Below are 21,831 nucleotides of genomic sequence, written 5' to 3'. Positions count from 1 at the left end.
TAACCCATAAATCTTGTGACACGTATTTGTAACCAATCTCATTTTCTGTTGCATGTCAAAAGGTACTCACAAACCAGGGAGACAGACAGATCTCCAGCACTGACAAAATGGTATCTTGAGTTTTGTACAACACAAAAAGATACAGGACCATTCACCCTAGCCATGAGCCTTTACTCTAAGTGCAAATGAATGCCTTAATTTTTCCAGCATCAGTAATTTAACACATTAAAAGAATTATAAAAGCTATCCAGCTCTATCTTGTTACTTTCTAACACAGGATTCCACTGTCGTTAATTCAGAATAACTACAACAGGTTCCTTTTGGTATTGTAGTAATGCAGCATTTGGTATATTCAGATTTTATTATTGAACCTATCATGCAACAAAGAATCAGTCTATAAAAGGATTACTGCACAAATCAATACATATAATCAGTTGAAAAAATACCTCAGTTTAAAAGTTTGTTTCTATGTTCCCATTCACTAAACATTTTCATGTATAATGAAAAACAGAATTTAACTATAAAAGATAAGATTGCCTTTGATATACATGCGTAAGTCATTTATTACCACTGTTTCACAGGAACCAAAACACAGTTGAAACCTATGGCAGAGATTATTGTAAAATGCAGACCAGACTGAAATAAGTGTTTCAAAAGCAATACAGTAACTCTCTTATTTCCTGATTTGATTTAGAATCAGTTTAAGAACAGTCTAGTGAATATCTGGTGGTTCTGCACTAATTCATCATTTTCATTTTTAAAGTAGAAGTTATATGAACTATGGTAAATCTTGTTGTAACAATGTCAGGAACACTATTAAAAACATAACATACAAAATACCCCAAATTCTGTTATTCTAAAATTAATATGGGGAATAAAGAACATATAGGACAACAGAAAATGTTTTATATGTTTAGTTCCTCTGCATTACAAGGCTCAATTTGCATGGAGAGAACCCACAGTAAAAAAATATATCCTACAATTAAATGTCCAACCAGATTCTATTATTAAATTCAAGACCAGCACAGGGTAGAAAGTCTGGCAGTAAATCATATTGCCATAGAGCTCTCTTGTAATATATCTGTTTAAAAAAGGTATGTTCCCTGCATTTCTATAGCACTACAGCACCAGACTAGAAGCACAAGAAACTTCCTTGGAGATGTTTCTTCATTTGTCACCCATCTCCTTTTTCTTAAAACCTATCTATCAGTTTTAGTATCTTCCCAATGAACAAAAAGAAACTAAAGAATTTAATAATAAGGGAGAAACACTGATTTACATGAATTAATAGAGCAGATTTTCCCACTAGCTTATTGCAAAGATATTAATGGCACCATTTTACTTGGAAAAGCCAGGGAGATGGAATATTTGTTGATATTGCTTGCAAACAGTACAATACACTTCAATAATCCAAGCAACTGGGTCTGGAGAGACAGTTGCATCCAGTAGTTGTGGTGAGCCCTGAAACATATCTAGAATGTTAAGTATTTCCTTTAATAATTGATGTAGACATTTTGAATCTTTCTGCATAGGATATCAGGTGTGAGTAGATTGCATTAACACTGCTTAAACATTTCAACTTGTCAGTATGGCCAACTCGATTTCTGAAATATTTGCAGTATTTTCCCATCGAAACAGTAATAAAGGCAAAATAAATATATGCCACTGCTTTATAATCACTGAACATTAATGAATATTTTATGTCTTTTTAAATCTCCCTGTTTAATTTTAAAGGGTGAAATTAAGTCTCCTTCACGCAATATGCCAATTATCTGTAAATCAAACAATAACTCAGCCATTATACTCCTTTTTGTTAATATACAGGGAGCTAATTTGAAAATGCTGGATGGCATTTTAGAGAATAATTGAATAGTCCTTCCTGCCCTCTGGCGGCTGACTGCGGCAACTTACACATGAAGTTCATTTGTCACTGAAATATAACTGAAAGCATAAATAAATTACTACCATAATTTGTTGGTGAAAAAAAAGATTTTAAAATCATTTTGAACTGGAATTCTTTTTCAAATAAGGCAATTAGGTTTAAATCTAATGCTTTCAAAACATAATGCTATGTTTTGAGCTAAGATATAAAGTAAAAGACCATCATTTACAACTCATTTTTTTCTTGAATAGCATCTTGATTCATTCTACAACACAAACTCTGCCTTTGAAATTAAACACTACTGGTGGCAGTTTACCAGGCAGCAACAGCATGGGATGGGTATAGGGTGCTATTAAAAAATAAAGGGGGCTCCATTCAAAATACCAAAGTGCTATTTTCTGAAGCACATCTGTGAGCTTCCAGATTGCTTCCACAAGGCTTTCCACTTTCCACTTCTCTATCTACATACACCCCACCTCATTCAAGTTTTACTTTCACGAATGTACACACTGTCATTGATGCCAAATAAAATGGAGTCCTCAAGCCAAATCCAGAACATAAGTCTTAAATTTGACTGATTGTGATACATTTTCTGCAGGGGAAGAAAGGCCAGATAGTAAATGACTGAGGATTTCAACTATGAAACTCATGTTTACAATTTAGTAAAGCTGTTCATTTTCTGTTTAAAAATGATAAGACAATATCTTGGCAGAACTGTATTATTTGTATTCTGTTCATTGTTTGGGTGGTTGGCTTTCCATTGAAATTCTAAAATTAGTTTTCTTTGTAAGCAACTTTTTGCAACAACATGCCATGCATTTCTATGACCTGTTGAGAAATATGATGAAATTTATTCAAGGCCAATAAAAAGCAACTAATTATTATTTTCTGGTTTGCCATCTCTTACATCTATCTAAAAGCCAATACTATATGTGCTACAAATCATTTTGTATCAACCCATACTGGCCCATAAGACAGATGAAATTACCTACATTTTAGGTTCAGCTTGATCTTAGTTAGAAGGAACCCAAAGAATGATGTTGAAATACCATAAAATTTGCTTTGAGTGTTATGGACAATGGTGTTAAATTAAATTCTAAATATGAAAGTGTGAAAGTAACTAACTTTCAAAGTACTGAGTCACATGTATACAATGAGACTTTCCAGCACTCTCAGAAAGAGCCAAACCCTCTAAACCATCAACCAACAAAGTGCAAGCGATTGTCACTGGAAGGGGTAAAATTACCCTGAAATAAGATTTTTTTATGTGGATTAATGTATGTTTGTGTGTGCTTGCATATATAGATACACAGGCTTCTTGGCATTCAAATTTGGCAGAAGTGTCCCATTTCACATTACAAGAGAAGATTAAAATGAAACTCTTGCTTGTATAATAGATGCCATAACACATGAGTTATAATCAGAAAAAAGCATGGATGTTGATACTTTAGTTTTTCGATCAACATAGTTACAAATGTCACCTTTTAAGTCAGAGGGCAATAACTATTTTGGGTACCACATTTCTCTTTTAAGGACAGAGTCTCCTTTTTGCAATATCACCCCTTACTGGCCATTTACTGAATAACAGTAATATATCATTTTTAAATGGGCACCACCTCACTGTTATTTCATCCATAGTTAAGACACCAGGAAATACAAGAGAAAGGAGTATGAGAAAAAAGGAAGGGAAATACATCATAGGATCAAGAAAAGAACAAAAAAAACCTAAGTAGACAATATTAGCTCATTTCGAGCATGCCTTTCGCTACTATAATGCAACATGCTATCAAGTACACTAGTGCTTTGGACGAAAATTAACACGAATTTTATATGTAGGTCACACCATCTAATGTACCTACAGTAATCTTTCATCATCCAGTTAATTAAAAGCTAAAAACTTAATAACGGAATACGAAAGGAGGCCTGCAGCCTGACTATATAAGCCCTCTTTAAAAACCTGACATTAGTTATAATGAGCTACATTTATTCTTCAGCTGTGAGACAGAACTCACCTCCTGAATGCTACTGCTTCCTGAGAAGTTGAGGTTGTACTCCCGCTGGACTTCTCGATGGGTGACGATCAGCATGAAGTTTTGATTTAATGATTCCTGCAGGGTACTGAAAGGGATGAAAGAAAAATAAGAAAATCAAGAGCGAGCATGTTCTAGCTTGCTTTGCATTTAGCTGCAAAACCCCAGGAGTACCCTAAACTCTGCAGAGACAAGTCCAGGCACAATGTTATCATCGCTTTCTTTTTGGCTCCTAAAGGCAGGGAAGCATGCAGGAAATGACCAAGGGGACTAACCTGTTAACTCCTTCTCTCCTAAGGTGACTGAAGCATCTAAAGCTGAATTTTAACTCTTTAAAATGTTCATAACACAGAACCAATTGCAATCATCAACTACAATGTACACGTACACATTCACCAATACAATGTACTCTGCTTTATGCTGATAAAGCCTGCATACACTGCTAACATGCACAGATGCAGAAAATAGATACATGTACACTATGATTTATTTGATTTATTGTATTCACCAGGTTTATTTAAGGTGGTGTATGTTCTTAGCATATTCTGATTCTGTTATCTGAATACACAGATGTATAAACTGATATAAACATTCACATATTTTTCTTTTTCAATTAAGCTGCCTAATTAACTGCCAGGAGAAAGTGTTAAAATGCTGGTATTTACCAGTAAAGCACAAAACCAAATGAAATGACCAAATTTCATTTTCATTGTCCAGATTTACTTGTTACTCTTGATATTTACCAAGGCAGACTATAAAAGGTTAGAAACTGAATCTTACAAGAAAAAAATGATTTTTATACTTCTTTATCATATTGTTTCATAGTCTTGACACATACTCCACATGTAAACAGTTTAGCCTCTCCTTATTGCCACTACTGTCTCTTCCTTAATCTTGTTTTCCTTGTTATTGCAAAACATACTCTTTATTAGACTAACCTGTACAACAATTTTTCTCGGTTTATGAGATTTCCATGAACCTTTTTGGCCAACACAATGTCTGAGTTGATAATGTTTAATGGTTTTTTTTTATTTTAGCGTTTATATTTTTATTTTTAATTTACTTAAAATATATGTTTACAAAATTTTATTTCTGAGTATATAAATAAGCAGAGTACCTCTTTTACGAAGAACAAAATACTTGTGAATGGGGAAAGATGTTAAAGTCTCAAGACAGCCAAAGTCTATAGCATTTAGAATCAGCTGATTATAGGCTACTATTCCAGCTATTGCTTTATTTTATCTATTATTATGTTGATCTACTTTGGGAATGTTTGAAAGGAAAAGTAGTATAGAAATCTGAATGATTTTTTGTGGAATGTATAATACTTACACATGTTCCCTCAATAAACATGAATAGGTAGATAAACATGAATAGGGGGCTTAAATCATGCATATATACCACAACCCATACACAATACTGAGTGCCATCCCTGCCCATTTGTCCACAATCTTGTAGCATTTAGTGCCAGTGTTGAAAAGTCTCTGAATGGTATTAGTAGGCTACACTGCAGTGAATGAAAACTTACACTCGAAAAAATTTTAAGATGAAAGATTATTTCATTGGAATGTTAGAAGAACTCTCTATGCAATTAGAAGCCTGCTCTATCACCCGGGATTGACAGAAAAAAACACTGAACAGTAAAATAATTCCTCAAGAATATCAGCTCACTGAGTGTTAAAACAATGATAGAAAAACCAATTAATTTCTTCACAATTTAGGAAATTCCTCAGTTATCTTGGATGTCAACATTTACTCTTAGAGCTATGAAATAAAACAATAGTAGGTGAAATAGTGAAGAAGCTTGGACAACCAGAACTGTTTTGAAAAATACCAGATATTATTGTCATTGTTCATGTTTTGGATCTTTACTGATATCGTCTTCTAAATATGGACCTTTGTACATAAAACAGTGCGGAGGCCCTGGACAGCATAAGAAACTCCAGTTTTCAAAGAAGGGAAAGTGATTACTTTTCTGTTTATATAATTTCTGTATCAAAATTCCAGATCATATGATCTTCCAAAAGGTTTCTCAAGCTTCAATAGGAAAAAGGAGAAAGTAAAGGAACACACTCTTCCATATATTGACTGGATTTGTTCTCGCCAGCCCTATTTCATCCAATCTCCTTTTTATCAAAATCTTGCTGGCACAGGTTGCATTATTTCCTTATTATGACTACCTAAATCACAGTCAGCACTTCTCTGATTTAAGTGAGTTGCAGAAAAAATTCCTATAATGCCTTTGTGAAGGGAATGGGGAACATTCTAGATGTTGAGCTTTGTCTTGCTTTCTTTTCAGCGGGGATCTGATGAGGGGAACTAGGGACTTGCGCTTCCACAGTATTTAATTTTTCACATGATGCGGCTTTGCATATAACAAACATAATTATGCACAGTATTTGCCAGAATATTATGTGCAATTGATTAATTTTGCACAGGAACATCCTAATATGTTTATGTTGAATTCATTGATGGATACTCCTTTACCCAAATGTCTGGTATCCAAATGTCGGATATCAGCCAGACTGTTCGGATATCAGCCAGCAAGCCAATACCTTAAATCAGGGGTCCTCAAACTAAGGCCCGGAGGCTGGATCCGGCCCTCCAAGGTCATTTACCCGGCCCTCGCTCAGGTCACCTAAGTCTGAAACGACTTGAAAGCACACAACAACAACCCTATCTCATCAGCAAAAAGCAGGTCCACACTTCCTATTGAAATACTAATAAGTTTATATTTATCAAAATTGTTCTTCATTTTAATTATTATATTGTTTTTAAGTGTTTTTTGCGCTACAAATAAGATATGTGCAGTGTGCATAGGAATTCATTCATGTTTTTTTCAAATTATAATCCGGACCTCCAACAGTTTGAGGGACTGTGACCTGGCCCTCTGTTTAAAAGGTTTGTGGACTCCTGCCTTAAATCAAGGAACAGCTTCCTAAGATCTACAGAGATACTCGCAGGAACATCTCAGCAAGCGAGAGTCCAAAAGTGACAAGTTAAAACCCAGAACTTCAATCTGTGACTGATCCCAGATGAGAAACTCTCTCCTGGGCACACAAAGGACTGGGCAACATGGAAGGCACTGAACAGACTACCCTCTACCACCACGAAATGCAGAGCCCATCTTAAGAAATGGAGCTACAAAGTAGAGACCACGACATGCAAGTGTGGAGAAGAGCAAAACACACACCTCTTACTATAATCCAGTCTGAGCCCTACCACATGCATAATGGAGGGTGTGCCGTCGCGCCTGGGGCTATAGAGAAAGAGGCATGGACGTGACTGCTTTCCCCAGGGGATTGCTTTCTTGCCCTCCTTTAGGGAAACTGGAACTCTCAAGGACCAGAACACAACAGTTAACTCGAAGTGATGTTTATTGTTAACAGTTCTCTTTCTTTGACACAAACTTTATGTTTCAACTGGGAAAAGATACTTTATAAACTCTAAGTCCAGGGTCCCAGGAGTAATAAGCTGAGAAGCTTTTCCGGTTCCCTCTCTCTCAATGGCTATGGATGCCGGAGCAAACCACAACCCCAGTTCAGTGGCCTAAGCTGAAGGACAAGACCTTCCTATGGTGCCACAGAACAGGTGTGAAGGCGCCTGAGATCTTCACATGTTCGTTCAGGGGGGTCTGAACATAAAGAATAAGACTCAGGGGAAATAAACCTAAGAACTGGTAGTAAAAAATGCCTTGACCAGAGGCTTTTGGGCCAAGCTTTTGGACACGTCCATCCAATGAGTCTTTTACTGAGGTAAAAAAGGTGAGGGAGAAACCTTCCCTTTCTCCCTTGGAAGGGGCGGAGCCTAAACAACAGAACTGGGGAAACAAGCCAATTGGCACACAACAACAATAAATTGACAGCTATAATAACCAATGACATTTAACTATACATGTACAAGGTAAACAGAAATAAAATGGCAGTTTAAAATCCTACAACTAACAGTTCTAAGTATATGAGGCGCCACACGCGCCGTCACAGAGGGCCTTCTTACAGTGATACCAGAATCACCCCAAATGGCCAGCTTCTGGTCAAATGACATTTAATATAATGTCAAGTTTTTAACTTTGTTTGTGGTTATATATGTGTGTGTGGATATATATCATCAATTCTGAAACAATAAATAAATAAATAAATAAATCTGGATGGACAGTGATTGATCAGACAAGAGAAATGGCAGGTACAAAAACATGCACAATATATTTCAGTGTCAAAAAATTTGCTGTGAAAAGGTCCCAGGCTACTGCATAGCTTTCCATGGCCACCATAGAAAATTACCTGGTTGTGTGGAAGTGACATTTGGAACAGCCACTTAGAAGTGGCCATCTAAGTTTCACTTTCATAATTGTGGGCTGCAGTTGTCGCACTTTGATATAGTTTGAGCAAACTGAACATTTTTCTGATGGTGAATAGCATCCTATTTTCAACCAGAAATTATAACCAGAAGTGACTTCCAGTTGCATGTTCTTGGGTTTAATTCACTGGCTTTCAGCTGAGGGACGAGCAGGTTCTTCTTAGTAAAACTGCTGCTCTTAAGAGATTTCAAGAAGTAGTGAATAGCCTTTACAAATGTTTTTACATCTAAAAAAGGGGAGGGGGTTGGTGGCTTTGGGTGGCCAGGTTTCCTCATCTCTTCTGAAAAGAATACTTTGTGAAACTCTCCCACTCCTCACCCTTCCACTTCCATTTCTAGTTAAGATGGCAGTACTGGGAGATTGTTGCTCTGTCTTATAGCAGCTATCCTATGGAATACCAACGGGGTTATTTTCTACCCCACCCCATCCACTATTTCAGGCATCCTCAAACTCTGGTCCTCCGACTCTTTGGGCCTTCAGATTCCAAAAGCCCTAACCAGCTTGTTCAATAATCTGGGAGTTAGAGTTGGAGGCCCAAAGAGCTGGAGGGTCAGAGTTTGAGGATGCCTGCTCTATTTTATCATATATATGGAATTCCCAAATGACATCATTTAGGGACTTTATTAACATCCTTTCCTCTCCAGCGAAGTCAAGGAAGTGATCTGAGATAAGGTATTTTCATGATGGAACTGGCTCCTTCAAGTAGCTCTCCTTGTACCAGTTTTGTTATTTGTTTGGCACATTTGGCCAACACCTGCCTTAACAGGTGAATGATGTAATATCTTATATCATTGCTAATCACGTGCTGCTTTAATAATCTGTGGTTTTTAAGTGACTAATTCAAAATTGTTAACTGCTCTGGGAGCCCAAAGATGTCAATAAAGGAAACTAAAAAGCCAAGTAGCAACAAGCTAGGCATGGGCTGAGTGTGTTCCTTGGAATCAATGAACATACTCAATCCATGCCTTGCTGGTTACTTTTTGATCCCTTACCCCACCCACTTCTTCCTTCAAAATTCACAAGGGAATAATTTTCCAAAAATTGAGGGATTAAACAACAAATGTCCTTACTTACTCTATGGATGGCCAATTTTACTAATCAACTGAAAGGCATAGAATGAAGATTGCTGTGTTAAAGTATTTATGCAGTTATTTTCATTTTAAATGGGCTTTTTGTTGATTTTAGGGAAAGATGAACTAAAAAAGTAAATAATGTATAGATAATGACAAATATTTACTTGCTCGTATTATATATATTAGGAAATTCTGCTTCATGGAAAGAAGATCTGATAAAATTGGTAGTCTTTCAAAAATGCATTTAAACCTAGAGTTACCATTCAAAGCAATGTGCGTATCCACGTCTGATACACATGCCAAGGATTCTTGTTTGTTCTTGTGAAACTGCCATGAATAAAAATCTACTCTCTGCTGATTTCATACAGTTCAGTGTCACATATTTCAACTTCTTGGGACAGTTGAAATTTTGGAAGGAAAAAACTTTCAGCTTGAAACAGGATCTCTGGTGGTATAAAGTAATACAGTAATTGGTCCTCCTTTATTTAATTAAATTAACAGGTCTTATGCTGGTTAGAGGAGACGACAAATTAGATGATGCTCTAATTTGTGTAAGTGAGAACTCTGCATTAGAGGAAGTAGCCTGGCTAATGAAGGCATAGTGAGCATCACCGGTTTGACTCTGATTTTTAAAAAATCACTCATTAAAATGTTTTCCAAGTGATAAAAATCAGCAAATCTCCAAAGGAAAAGAAAAACACATTTCTTGTGTATGCTAGAAGAACAGATTTCTTGTATGCAAATTCACAGTTGAAAATTAGAATACAGCTTCTGCAAAATCCTATTCATTGCCAATATATTATTTTAATTTCTAAATAAACATTCCTGTTGAAGTACGAAGCATTTTAAACACACATGTCAAACACAAGGCCCTTAGGCCAAATCCAAGCTGCCATGTCATATTTTGTATCCCGTGAGGTTTTCAATGCCAGGGCAACACGGTTATATTTATACAGGTTTACAAATTGTCGAAAGCTTTCATGGCTGGAATCACTGGGTTGTTGTACATTTTTCGAGCTGTGTAGCCATGTTCCAGAAGCATTAATTGAGAACACAGAAATGCTAGACCACTTTAACAACTACCATGTCAGGCTACACAGAGAAGCCATTGAAATCCACAAGCATGTGGACAATTTCAAGGAAGAAATCATTAACATTAACAAAATCTGGCTAACAGTATTAAAAAAAACTCTTGAACCATAACAGTAAATAAAGAACAACACTCAAAAACAGGGGAACTCCAGACAAGAAATAATTAGGGACAGCTAATCTCTCAACAAAGGATTCCTCCAGACAGTAAGAAACCACATCTTGAAACTGCTAGGCCATTAAATGGTAGTCAAGGTGGCCAATTGAAATATTCACACCTACCTCCAACAGACAAGAGTTCTTTCTCCCACCCTGGACATTTCACAGATATATAAACCCAATTTTTCTAGTTTCCAACAGACCTCATAACCTCTTTGGATGCCTGTCATAGATGCAGGTGAAATGTCAGGAGAGAATGCTTCCAGAACATGGTCATACAGCCCGAAAAACTTACAACAATCCAGCCCTCTGAAGGCAACCATAAGGCTGATGTGGCCCTCAGAAAAAAATAGTTTGACACCTCTGATTTGGAAATTAGGATTATGCAGAACATGGCTAATGGGCAAATGTTTCCCCAACCATCTCCTGCTGTTTAATAAGATTCATTTGCATTACACTAAATTTACACCTCAGTACCTGAAAACTAAAAAGTTCTGCATTTTCTTATCTATATCTGGCTGCTTATCCATTCTAGATAAGGCCTTGGTGGCTGACAGTTTCCATGTCAAGACTCAGTAAATCAAATCTGGGAACCAGTATGAAAGTTAAAGGAGCTATCCAAGATACTGAACCATTTCCCCAAATTAGGCTCAGCAACTTGGAAAGCTCCTTTAAAGTTTAGATTAAAATTCAGCACAGATGCCATTGTTAATCTGTGCTGGATTTTAATCTAAACTCCCTATGGATTAGGACTATATGGCGTTTTAGATATTGTTGTACTGCAGTTTCCATCTATTCCACTAAGCAAGTACTGCAGGTTTATGGGAACCAAAGTCCAACAACATCTGGAGAGGCTACACAATGCAATCCTTGTTCTACCTGAAGCTCCCTGTTGTACAGATCCATTGTTTATGAATTCAGGTCTTCTGTAGCAGGGAACATAGCACTAAGTGCATTTCCTCTGAGGCTATGAAATGATCTCAAAAATAGAGTTGAAAGTGGCCACAAACAAGATCCAATCCAACCCCTAACCATGCAGGAAACACAATCAAAGCACACACAACAGCTTGCTACTCAGCTTTGTTTAAAAATACCCAAAGAAGGAGACTCCTCAAAGAAGGTGGATTTCACTGCAAAACAGCTCTTAGCATAAAGAAAGTCTTGCTAATGTTCAGGTGGAATCTGGGTAAAATTTAGATGGAATTCTTCCCTTTTTGAAATGAAACTATGGGGATTCTTTAAAAAAATAAATGTGGGACAGGACAAAACTGATATTCATGCCCAGATTTTGAATGCTTAATTCTTAGAAGTCTGCTTTGAGTCTCTGTATAATCCGACATCTTATTCCATTCATGTAACAGAACTGAAATTCTAGCCTAATATTTTGGCAATTATTTGCCAATTCCATTATAGTGCCTATTTTTTTAGAGGTAAACGCCACTGAACTCTACCCGAGATAACTTGGCATAATATTGTAGCCTTAGCCTAGTTCAGCTCTATAAAAATTATTCCTACATTTCAGAAGAAAATTATCCATTATTCATCCTACTTATTCATTTTTACCTTCAAACATCTAAATTTTTAACAAAATATCATGACACATAATAATTAACATTTCCATTACAAACACACAGATTTATACAAGCTCGTGTCAACAGACATCCAAATTTACTATAATTACAGTTTATTTACACTAAAACAAAATATAAAATCGGTATGTAAATGTAATGTTTGTAGTAGCTAATGCAGCAGGAGATAGAAGATTACTCTCAAACACCAATCAGTCAGAAAATCTGATCCGTATGGAGAATGAGGAGGGTTTCTGCTTGTTTACTTTGTCTTGCCTTTTAAAATTTTGAGATTTTCTAAACTGTCTCATTAAGTAGCCTGAAATTAAAAATAACTTCAAAAGTCTCAGTGACAATGATTATTAGATTGCAATCCCGAAGACATTTACTTAGAAATAAGTCCAACTGAATTTAACAGAACAGCCAGATAACGTAACATCATCATAATGCTTATATGAAAAAAAAAACCAAAGATGATCAACTGTTTTCCACATTTCAACCTATAAAGTTAATGTTTTTATAAATGTGGTATAAGATTTAAGGCAGGTATGAGCAAACACCAGCCCTCCGGGTATTTTGGACTTCAACTCTCAGAAATCCCAGCCAGCATACTGGTTGTTAGGAATGTGGGAGTTGAAGTCCAAACACCTGGAGGGCCGAAGTTTGCCCACGCCTGATTTAAAGTCATAACTGATACACATTTGCTTATATTTAAAATTAATACATAATATTTGTTACTAAAATGCAACCTCTGCTCATCACTAGTCACTCTCCCACTTTTGATCTTTCCATTCACTGAGTTTCATTGCTCACTTGAAAGTGCCAGAAATAACCATTCAACTTTGCAAATTTAGCAAACAGCCAATAATCTCCAATAGCTATGAATTATGCAGTGAGACTGTAATTCACAGGCATTAGCTGAGATATAAAGAATTATTTGGGTTCAGTAAGAGGTAGAACTAACCTAGTAGACTTTTTTTCATTTCTTTCAAGAGTTGCCCCACACTTACTCATACTCAGAAAATATCTTTAAATCTCTTTACAGTATCAAAACCAGGCTGTAAGCAACCAGGGTACTGTCTGAGAACAAGAAGTTCTGTTTTCTAATATCTAAGGGATATCTGAAATTGTTTCATGACATTTTGATAATGCTCTTTCTTGTGTTTTTATCTATTCTGCATTAGTTTTGATGTTGCCTTGAGTCTCCATTCTGAGAGAAAGGGGAGGAATAAGCATAAACTTAATAACAACAACAATGCTGAAAGTACTCTTGAGCTCACAAAAACCAGTTGCAAGTATTAGATCTTCTGCTTTACATTTATATGAGTATTTATTGAAATTCTAAGGACAGCTTACATGAGAAGGCATAAAATATAAAACACATACACAAAGAGAAAAGAAACTATAGCAGAACTAAAAACTTAGACTGATGAAACCTTGTTAGAACAGTGCAAATTATTAACTACACCAGCCAAGAAAAAAGATTTGAAGGCCGGGGAAGATATAAATATCTTTCATAGTTTAAAATGCTATGATTTTGTTTTAACAAGCATAGTTGCATCCTATGGACAATGGGGGAAAGTAGTTTGGTAAGACTCTTTTCTGACTGAGAGGTTTAGTTAAGGTAAAGGTCTAGTTAAGGTAAAGGTAAAGGTTTCCCCTGAGATTAAATTAAATCTAGTCGTGTCCAACTCTGGGGGGTGGTGCTCATCTCCAATTCTAAGTCCGTAGACAACTGCAAGGTCAAGTGGCCAGCATGACTACAAGGAGCACCATTACCTTGCAGCAGAAGCGGTACCTATTGATCTACTCACATTTACCTGTTTTTGAACTGCTAGGTTGGCAGAAGCTGGGGCTAACAGCAGGAGCTCACTCCACTCCCCAGATTTAAACCACCAACCTTTTGGTCAGCAAGTTCGGCAACTCAGTGGTTTAACCCGCTGCGCCATCAGGGCCCCCCTCAGAGGTCTGTTACTTTTCCCTAAACTGTAAATTCCAGGACACTACAAGTTGTGGCAATCATGGTTATAGGGGAATCATGTTATAACAATGTACTGAGAAAGTACCTCAGACCACGACTTTCACAGGCAGACCACCACAACTAGGACCACTTACCCTCAGAAGGCCCAGAGGAAAGGAGAAACATTTCTGAAGATTTAGATAGGCTTACATGGGAAATGGACATCTTTTAGATAACTAGATCCCAAGCACCTCACACTATTTTGAAGAGGTATTTGCTCTCTCCTTTACCCATCATGGTACACTTACACAGAATCCGACTATATCTAAGCCTCCAAAAATGTTATTAAGCATTTAGATTTTCTCTTAGATTTTCTTTATAAATGTAATTTCACACTGCTACTTTGGCTTGAAAAATTAATGAATAATTTTATACACTAGGAAGTTGTGTTACTGAGCTATTTCAACTATTAATTTTCAAGCACTGCCATATGAAATTGTATTTTCTGAGTCCAACTGCTGAGAAGAGCACTTTCTGACTAACTGCAAATGTGGTTTACAAGTAGCATTCTCATCTTAAAAAGGCTGGCTGGCTTCTTTTCCTCCTTCTCAGAAGCCCATGCAGTCTTCAAAGCCTATAAATAAGGATGGGATTGCCAGCCAACCAGGCACCACTGTAGTCTGGGAAAGCAGAATAAGTTTGAATAGAGGCTTCACTCTGGTCTGCTATCTGGGTAATATAAACAAGGATCTCAGTACAACATGGCCATGGGATCAAAGCTTCATCTTTCTCAACTGTTATCTATTCTGTGCAATTTTGTGAACTGTGGCTGATTTTTTTTTCTTCTTTCATTTTACCCCAACTTTAGTGGTAGTAGTATGGGTCCCATATCCAGTTTGTCAGACACAGCTGGGGGTGCTCTTAAGGGATCTTAACCCAACATAGGGATATAGGACCCCACCACACTTCCAGGTAGCAGGAAAATCATGCAGTGACTTTTGTCCAGGTAGAGTCATACACTTGTCATTCCAGTTCTATTGGAATGCCAAGCAAGCTAGGCATTCAAGCAGCAGGCGCAGCCTTAATAATGTATACTACTTCCTTGATTGACAACAGACAGACTTCAGACTATGACTTTGGATATGGATTTGGTCTTGGATTTGGTAGCTTTTAATTGAATGTTTTAATTTATTGTTTAGTTAATGTTTTAATTGTGATTTTATTGCTATTGTTTTTGTGGCATCGAATGAGTGCCGATTGTAAGCCACTCTGAGTCCCCCTTTGGGGGTGAGAAGGGCAGGATATAAATGTCTGAAATAAATGAATAAATAGGCATGTTGATTTCCATCAGTCCACATTCTCTTCTTCCAAAACCAGGATCTGGACCATGATGGGGCTTAGTCTCTTTGGCTATATCCAATAAAGTAGTGACTTTTTGCAGTGCTATATATACTGTATATATAGCAGACTGTCAGTCAACTGCCATCCATGGGAATTGGTAAATGCCGGAGCAGTTTAAAAATTACTCATTAAAAAATACAAGTATAAAAGGTCTCATTTTAAGCATGTGTGACCTTTTCTGTACATAAAAGATGTATTAGGGGCATTGGCCATCCAGGAAGGAAACACCATAGATTTCAAATGTGTATGAACAGTAGAACCAGGTTTGATTTTGCAACAAAACCTTTAACATAACCCCCTGACCCCAGTCTCCTTATAGCATGCTGTTACATTTTTTAACAGTAACTTACCCAGGCATACTTGATGAGGATGGTGGTGGCAAATCAGGTGTTAAGACATAGAGGCTGTTATTTTTTGGCAAGTGTAGAGTTTTTAAAACAGTCTGTAAGAAAAATAATAGTTGTTACAAAACGTTTTAATCAGGTGCTCTTATCTCAAACAAAGAGCCAAATTAGGCATGATGCTAAGCACATTATTAGCAATCACATCTCTGTTGAAAACACACACACACATTTTCAGGAGGGAGCAATTAACAACAAGAACAAGGAGGCCCTCACTGTGGCCCTAATGAAAATCTCCCCCCCCCCCCATAATACCAGTAATTATTAATGACTCACTTAGCATCATGTCTAGTTTGACCCTAAATGTGTGTTACTGAAATAATGGGCCAATTTGCACCTAATGTATTGTGTGCTACATGGTATGCTAACATACTTCCTTCAGCCACTACAATCAATTTCCATGTAGCTGAAGAAAAGCAAGAACCACAATTCCTTTCTGGCCTAACAAAGAAAAAGTATTTCTAGAATGAAAATTACTGCTCAATATTTTATATGTGTCTATCCTCAATTCAGGGTGATTTCAGGGCTAGATAAGCTACACTGCCCACTCAAGCTTTCTCCCCAACCATGTATCATTGTAACAGAGAAAAACTATTCATAGACTGATTACTCAGGGATAGAAGGTAAACACTTTCCTAGAAGAACTTTGGAAGAATACATGAAGTCTGCGGGACTTAAATATGATTTATTTGATTTAAAACTTCATATATTAAGTTTCATCTCCAGACAAAATCAGGGCCCTTCCACGCAGCCATATAACCCAGAATATCAAGGCAGAAAATCCCACAATATCTGCTTTGAACTGGGTTATCTGAGTCCACACTGGCATATATATATATATATATATATATATATATATATATGGCAACCATGTTTCCTCATTGAGAATGAAAATGAGTCAGCAGAGAAATACATGTGGCTTTTCTGCTCAGAACAAAGTGTATTTATCTAAGATTTAAATAGAGCTATAACTTTCAAATCACTTTCCCTTCCCGTGCAGAAATGTATTTAGCCCTGCTCTGTGGGTTATATTAGGCAATCACAGTAGAGTTTGAAAAGGACAGGACTGAGGAAGAGCACAGGTGGATTAGCAGAAGTCATAGATTCAAAGAAGACAAAGCCCTTTCAATTTCTAATCACACTCCCAAACTTTGGAGAATCCTCATAGACTGCATTCACCAGGCCATTTTTTAAGCTATTCCTCTACCCTGCCCTACCCTCTCCTCCCCTACCAAAAAGGTTAGGATGCTGAAATGGGAGGATCCTGGCTCCTGGAGGTGTGACTGCCCACTACTGAGATGTGCAATAGGGGAGGCGGCTTGGGTGAAGCCTGGAGCCGAACAAAAAGCGTTAGTTAACAACACGTGACTTGCCTTACACAATTTCCACCCTTGTTTTAGCCAACACTGATTTAAATACATTTTAATTTACTTATAATTCTATTGTAAGTATTTCTGTATTGTCTCCCAGTCCACACAGGATCCCAAGGCAATTAAAATATAAACACCAATTAAAACAAGATCAAGATAGAAATGCTTTTAAATCATATTAAAATTTCCTTTAAAAACTCCTAAAAGTAGTTCAAAAACTAATTCTAGAATCCAGTTTTAAACCACTTAAAACAATACTTTCAAACGCTGGTTGCTATGCAGAACAACACTGTTTTGGCTGCCCGCCATTAAAAGTGATGGGGCCACCCTAACTTCCTTGGATAGAGGATTTCATAATCAAGGCACTGCTACAAAGAAAGACCTGTCCTTTGAAGATCTCAAATTTGTGGCAGGCTCATATGGGAGGTGACAGTCTTTCAGATAGCCTGGCTCCAAGTCATTTAGGGCTTTGTAGGTCAACATCAGCACCTGAAATTAGTTCAGAAGCACTGGAAGCTGGTGCAGTTCTTGCAAGACAAGTGTTATAGATCTCTAAAATGCTACATTTTCCACTAGCTACAGCTTCCAAACACAGCCCCATGTGGGGGGCATGATAGTATTCTAATTTCATTCTCCTTGCAATCACAAGGAGTTTTGAAAATGAGCACTAGGGTAAATGCTGCTCCTCCCTGCCTATCCCTGGGTTTGTCAGGAGCTCCAGAGTTAGCAAAGTCTCCGATAAAAGTATTGTCTTCCCTAGGTAGTAAAGGTTTTCCCATGACATTAAGTCCAGTTGTGTCCAACTCTGGGGGTTAGTGCTTATCTCCATTTCTAAGCCAAAGAGTCGGAATTGTCCGTAGACACCTCCAAAGTCATGTGGCCGGCATGACGGCATAGTGAACTGGTAGGTTGGCAGAAGCTGGGGCTAACAGTGGGAGCTTATGCCACTCCCTGGATTCGAACCTTCGACCTTTCAGTCAGCAAGTTCAGCAGTTCAGTGGTTTAACCCACTGTGCCACAGGGGGCTCTCGTCTTCCCTATGTACCAAAAAACAAAACAAAAACGGGCAACCAATGTTGAGGGAGCTAGATTTTTATGTATAGGGAAACCCATCATGATGGAGTGGTTTGATCATTGGACTAGGACTCTGGAGATCAGGATCTGAAACCCTATTCAGCGATGGAAATCCACTGGGTGACCTTCTGCAAGTCACACACTTTCACTCTAAGGGGGAGAAGGCAAACCCTTCTGAATAATTTTTCCCTCAAAAAGTCGTATGAAAGGTTCAACTTACAGTCACCATAAGTCGGTAGTGTCTTGAATGCCCACAGGAACTATGGAGAGGTTCGGTTTATTTTTATTATATTCCTGCAAGCTAGCTCCAAATAATGGCAATTTGGGAGGATGTAATAAGAGCATCTATAAGGTTACAATAACTAAGATAAACCTTCAGCCTAAGTCCATAGACTACACTGGACTGTGTGTTTACATTCCAAATTTAGTCAATTGTTTAGTTTCTTAAACATCAATTGTCTTTTCACTGAACAAACAACTTTGCTATTGAATCCAGAAGGGTTCATGTATCACTTTCACACTGGCACCAGCTGGCAGGTAACCCAAACTGCAACATGGGCAAAAACTTCTGTAATATATATAGGAACTTACACCATCATCTACATCTCCACTCTTCCAGCCTTTTAGCAACATTTTTGATGCAGAAATCTGAAGTTCATTTTCTAAAATATGTTTGATCTCTCCTGCAAAAGAAAAAAACACTGTTGCTTTTGTTTTTTGAATTTTTGTTTACAAAGCACTGAGAAAATGAAGTCTCTAAAAACAAAATATTTCTCATGTATCTTCAACATTATTTGAAATCCTTAAAAAAGTCCAGAAAACAAGTAAACACCCCCTTCCTCCCCCCCCCCATTCTCTCTCTAAATATACAAGCAGAGATAAAACAAAAGAATATAACAAATATTTCGAATATATTCTAAATGTTAAAGAGATGCAATAGTACTGGCAAATTATGGCACAAGAAAACTTAACTGAACTAAAAAAAATCATACAATGAACTAAAATGGTGTGCAATGTGTACCTTAACTTCAAACCTTTAATATGCATAATTTTTAAATGTTTTCCCAATATTTTGCCTCAAACCAGGAACAAAGCTGCATAATATTCATTCTAACCAGATATAAATTGTGACCACCCATTTGTCACCCTCTATAGCGAATAACTGGGTTAGAGAAAGGGCATTTTAGACCCCATTTTCACTGCCATATAATGCAGTTTCAAACTGCATTATATGAAAGTGTAGACCGACCTTAAGTTCGGCATTGTTCATACTGACTGTTAAAAGTCAGGTGTCATTAAGTGATTTTTTTTACCAAGCCTGTTACGATTTGAGTTGGAGATATCCTGACCTACTTGTGAAGATTTCTTATTCCACCTCTGAATTTCTTGTTGCTGGTTGTCATCGTTATCAATAGAGCCAAAATCCCTTATATCCAAAACCTTCGTATTTGAGTCATAGTGATGGTATGACTTAAAACACACAACTGTGTATAGATTCTAGACCAAAGTGGGAATTCTCTTTTTAACTGTGTTTTTTTTTCCCCTGTTCTGGTCCAAAGTTACTGTTCCAATTCCAGTTCCAACAGTCCATAGACTATTTTGTTGTTTGGCTTAAAACCAAATAATTGGTTGCCTCAGTGGACAGAGATTTTTGGTGTTGTTTGTAAAAAAGCAAAAAAAAAATACAATTAAATGTAGAATATAAGTCTTTTGGCATTAGGTAAAGAAGATACACAAGTTTCTGATTATGATTACATGCCATCTTTATTTGCCGGAGACGTAACATAACTCCATCTAGTGGACTCTTGGTGCAAATGCATTAAACACTATAAAACAACACACGTGTGGAAGATCTATTAACCCTAAAATTATAAATTACAACCATGACAAATCCAAGGTTTCATGCATATATGCAGTAAAAAGTACTGTTAAGACCTTTGTTGTTTTGTGTCTTCAATTTTTTTCTGATTTATGGTGCCCCTAACATGAATCTTTGATAGACTTTATGTAACATTTGTTCAGAGCAGTTATGCCTTCCTCTGAGGCTGAAGGAGTATAACTTGCTCTAGGTCCCCCAGTAGTTTTCCACACTTTGATTAAAAGGAAAATAAGAATAACTTGTTTCTGTATCCAACTTAATGGCAAATCCGTATTTGTTTTCCTGAAATGTATGAATGGGTCTTTAGCAATGTCTAAGTAGAATTATAGAATACTGCTTGCGTTGTCAGTTTATCTCTGGTGTATTTTTTCTCAACACACCCCTCCATCTATTATAATCATATTCATAATTTAGTAATTTGACGGCATTTAGTAAAAATATTTTTCACCTCTTGTTATATCATCTTGGTTCATGTATATAAAGAGTTACACAGAAACAACCACCTTCATGTGGATTAACCCCAGAGACAATCACCCCTTGCCTCCCAATATCCATCTGACAACTTCTGCTCATGTACAGAGCTTCCTTTTCATATGGTTGGGTTCTCCCCAATATATCTATACACAGAGAGAACTCCATCTGAGAAATTATCAAAGGGACATAAGGCATGGCAGAATAATAATGGTAGGAGGCGCATATGGACTATTGAGATCATTCAATCAACCTGTGGAGAGGGCTTTGTACCTCCTCTTCCAATATTACAGTGCAGAAAGAAGTTGGTGATCTCCTTGGGCCCCATAACAAGAATTAGGCAAGATAAAAGCAATCAAACAAATGAATAAATAAATGAAAAAGAAATTATCCAGAAGCCCATGATTTCTAATTGTCCAAAATTTCTCTCTATTAGAATATTTACAACTTGTTTTTTCTCTATTTAAAGGGTATCATTATTTATTTATTTAGTTAGTTAGTTAGTTAGTTAGTTAGTTATAGAAGGAACAGCCTAGGGAACATTATACTATTGGGAAGATGAACAGAAAGTATTCTCCATACAAACAAGAATGTGATTTAACATAGGACATATCCTCAGTTACTGAACTAAATGCTATGAAATAGTAAACATTAATATAACTAATACTGGTTGAATAATACATGTGGGCAGTCCCTGGATTACAGACAAGATAGATTCTGTAGGTTTGTTCTTAAGTTTAATTTGTATGTAAGTCATAACAGGTACGTTTTGAAGTGTAACTCCAGAAAAGAAAAAGTTTCAGATAGCATAGGGAAGGGATAACACCCCTGCAATGTTTGTTTTGCTGTCTGTGTCCCTGTTCAGAAGATTTCACCTCACTTTCTGTCCCTAAATTTTGAAACTTTTGGCTTGTTGTGGAAACAAGGGTTGGTGATAAAGCTCCCGTGGAGACGTCTTTTCCCATGATAGCTCTTTGAGCATAATTTCCCTTCCTAGAGGTAGATTTCCTCTCACTTCCTGTGGTTTCACCCCCCACCCCCATGAGTCACATGTAAGTCAGATGTCTGTAACTCGTGTCTGCCTCTAATAAAAAGTGGTGGCCTAATTTGGTATTTT

At 37.0% G+C, this 21,831-nt stretch overlaps 1 protein-coding gene across 1 annotated transcript in view; it reads right to left on the bottom strand.

Annotated features, from left to right (window-relative positions):
* FAF1 (Fas associated factor 1) overlaps window positions 1-21,831 on the bottom strand; it is a 212,434-nt gene that overhangs the window by 151,490 nt on the left and 39,113 nt on the right. Inside the window, exons 5-7 of the mRNA XM_060773485.2 lie at window positions 18,956-19,047; window positions 15,870-15,961; window positions 3,895-4,000 (exon numbers count right to left, since the gene is read on the bottom strand). Of these exons, the coding sequence (XP_060629468.1) occupies window positions 3,895-4,000; window positions 15,870-15,961; window positions 18,956-19,047 (290 nt within the window). The remainder of the gene's footprint in view (window positions 1-3,894; window positions 4,001-15,869; window positions 15,962-18,955; window positions 19,048-21,831) is intronic.

The sequence above is a fragment of the Anolis sagrei genome, chromosome 4 (assembly GCF_037176765.1).
Source record: "Anolis sagrei isolate rAnoSag1 chromosome 4, rAnoSag1.mat, whole genome shotgun sequence".
Taxonomy (NCBI): Eukaryota; Metazoa; Chordata; class Lepidosauria; order Squamata; family Dactyloidae; genus Anolis; species Anolis sagrei.
The sequence above is the reverse complement of the archived record's forward strand: the minus strand, read 5'-3'. Positions and strand labels throughout refer to the sequence as shown.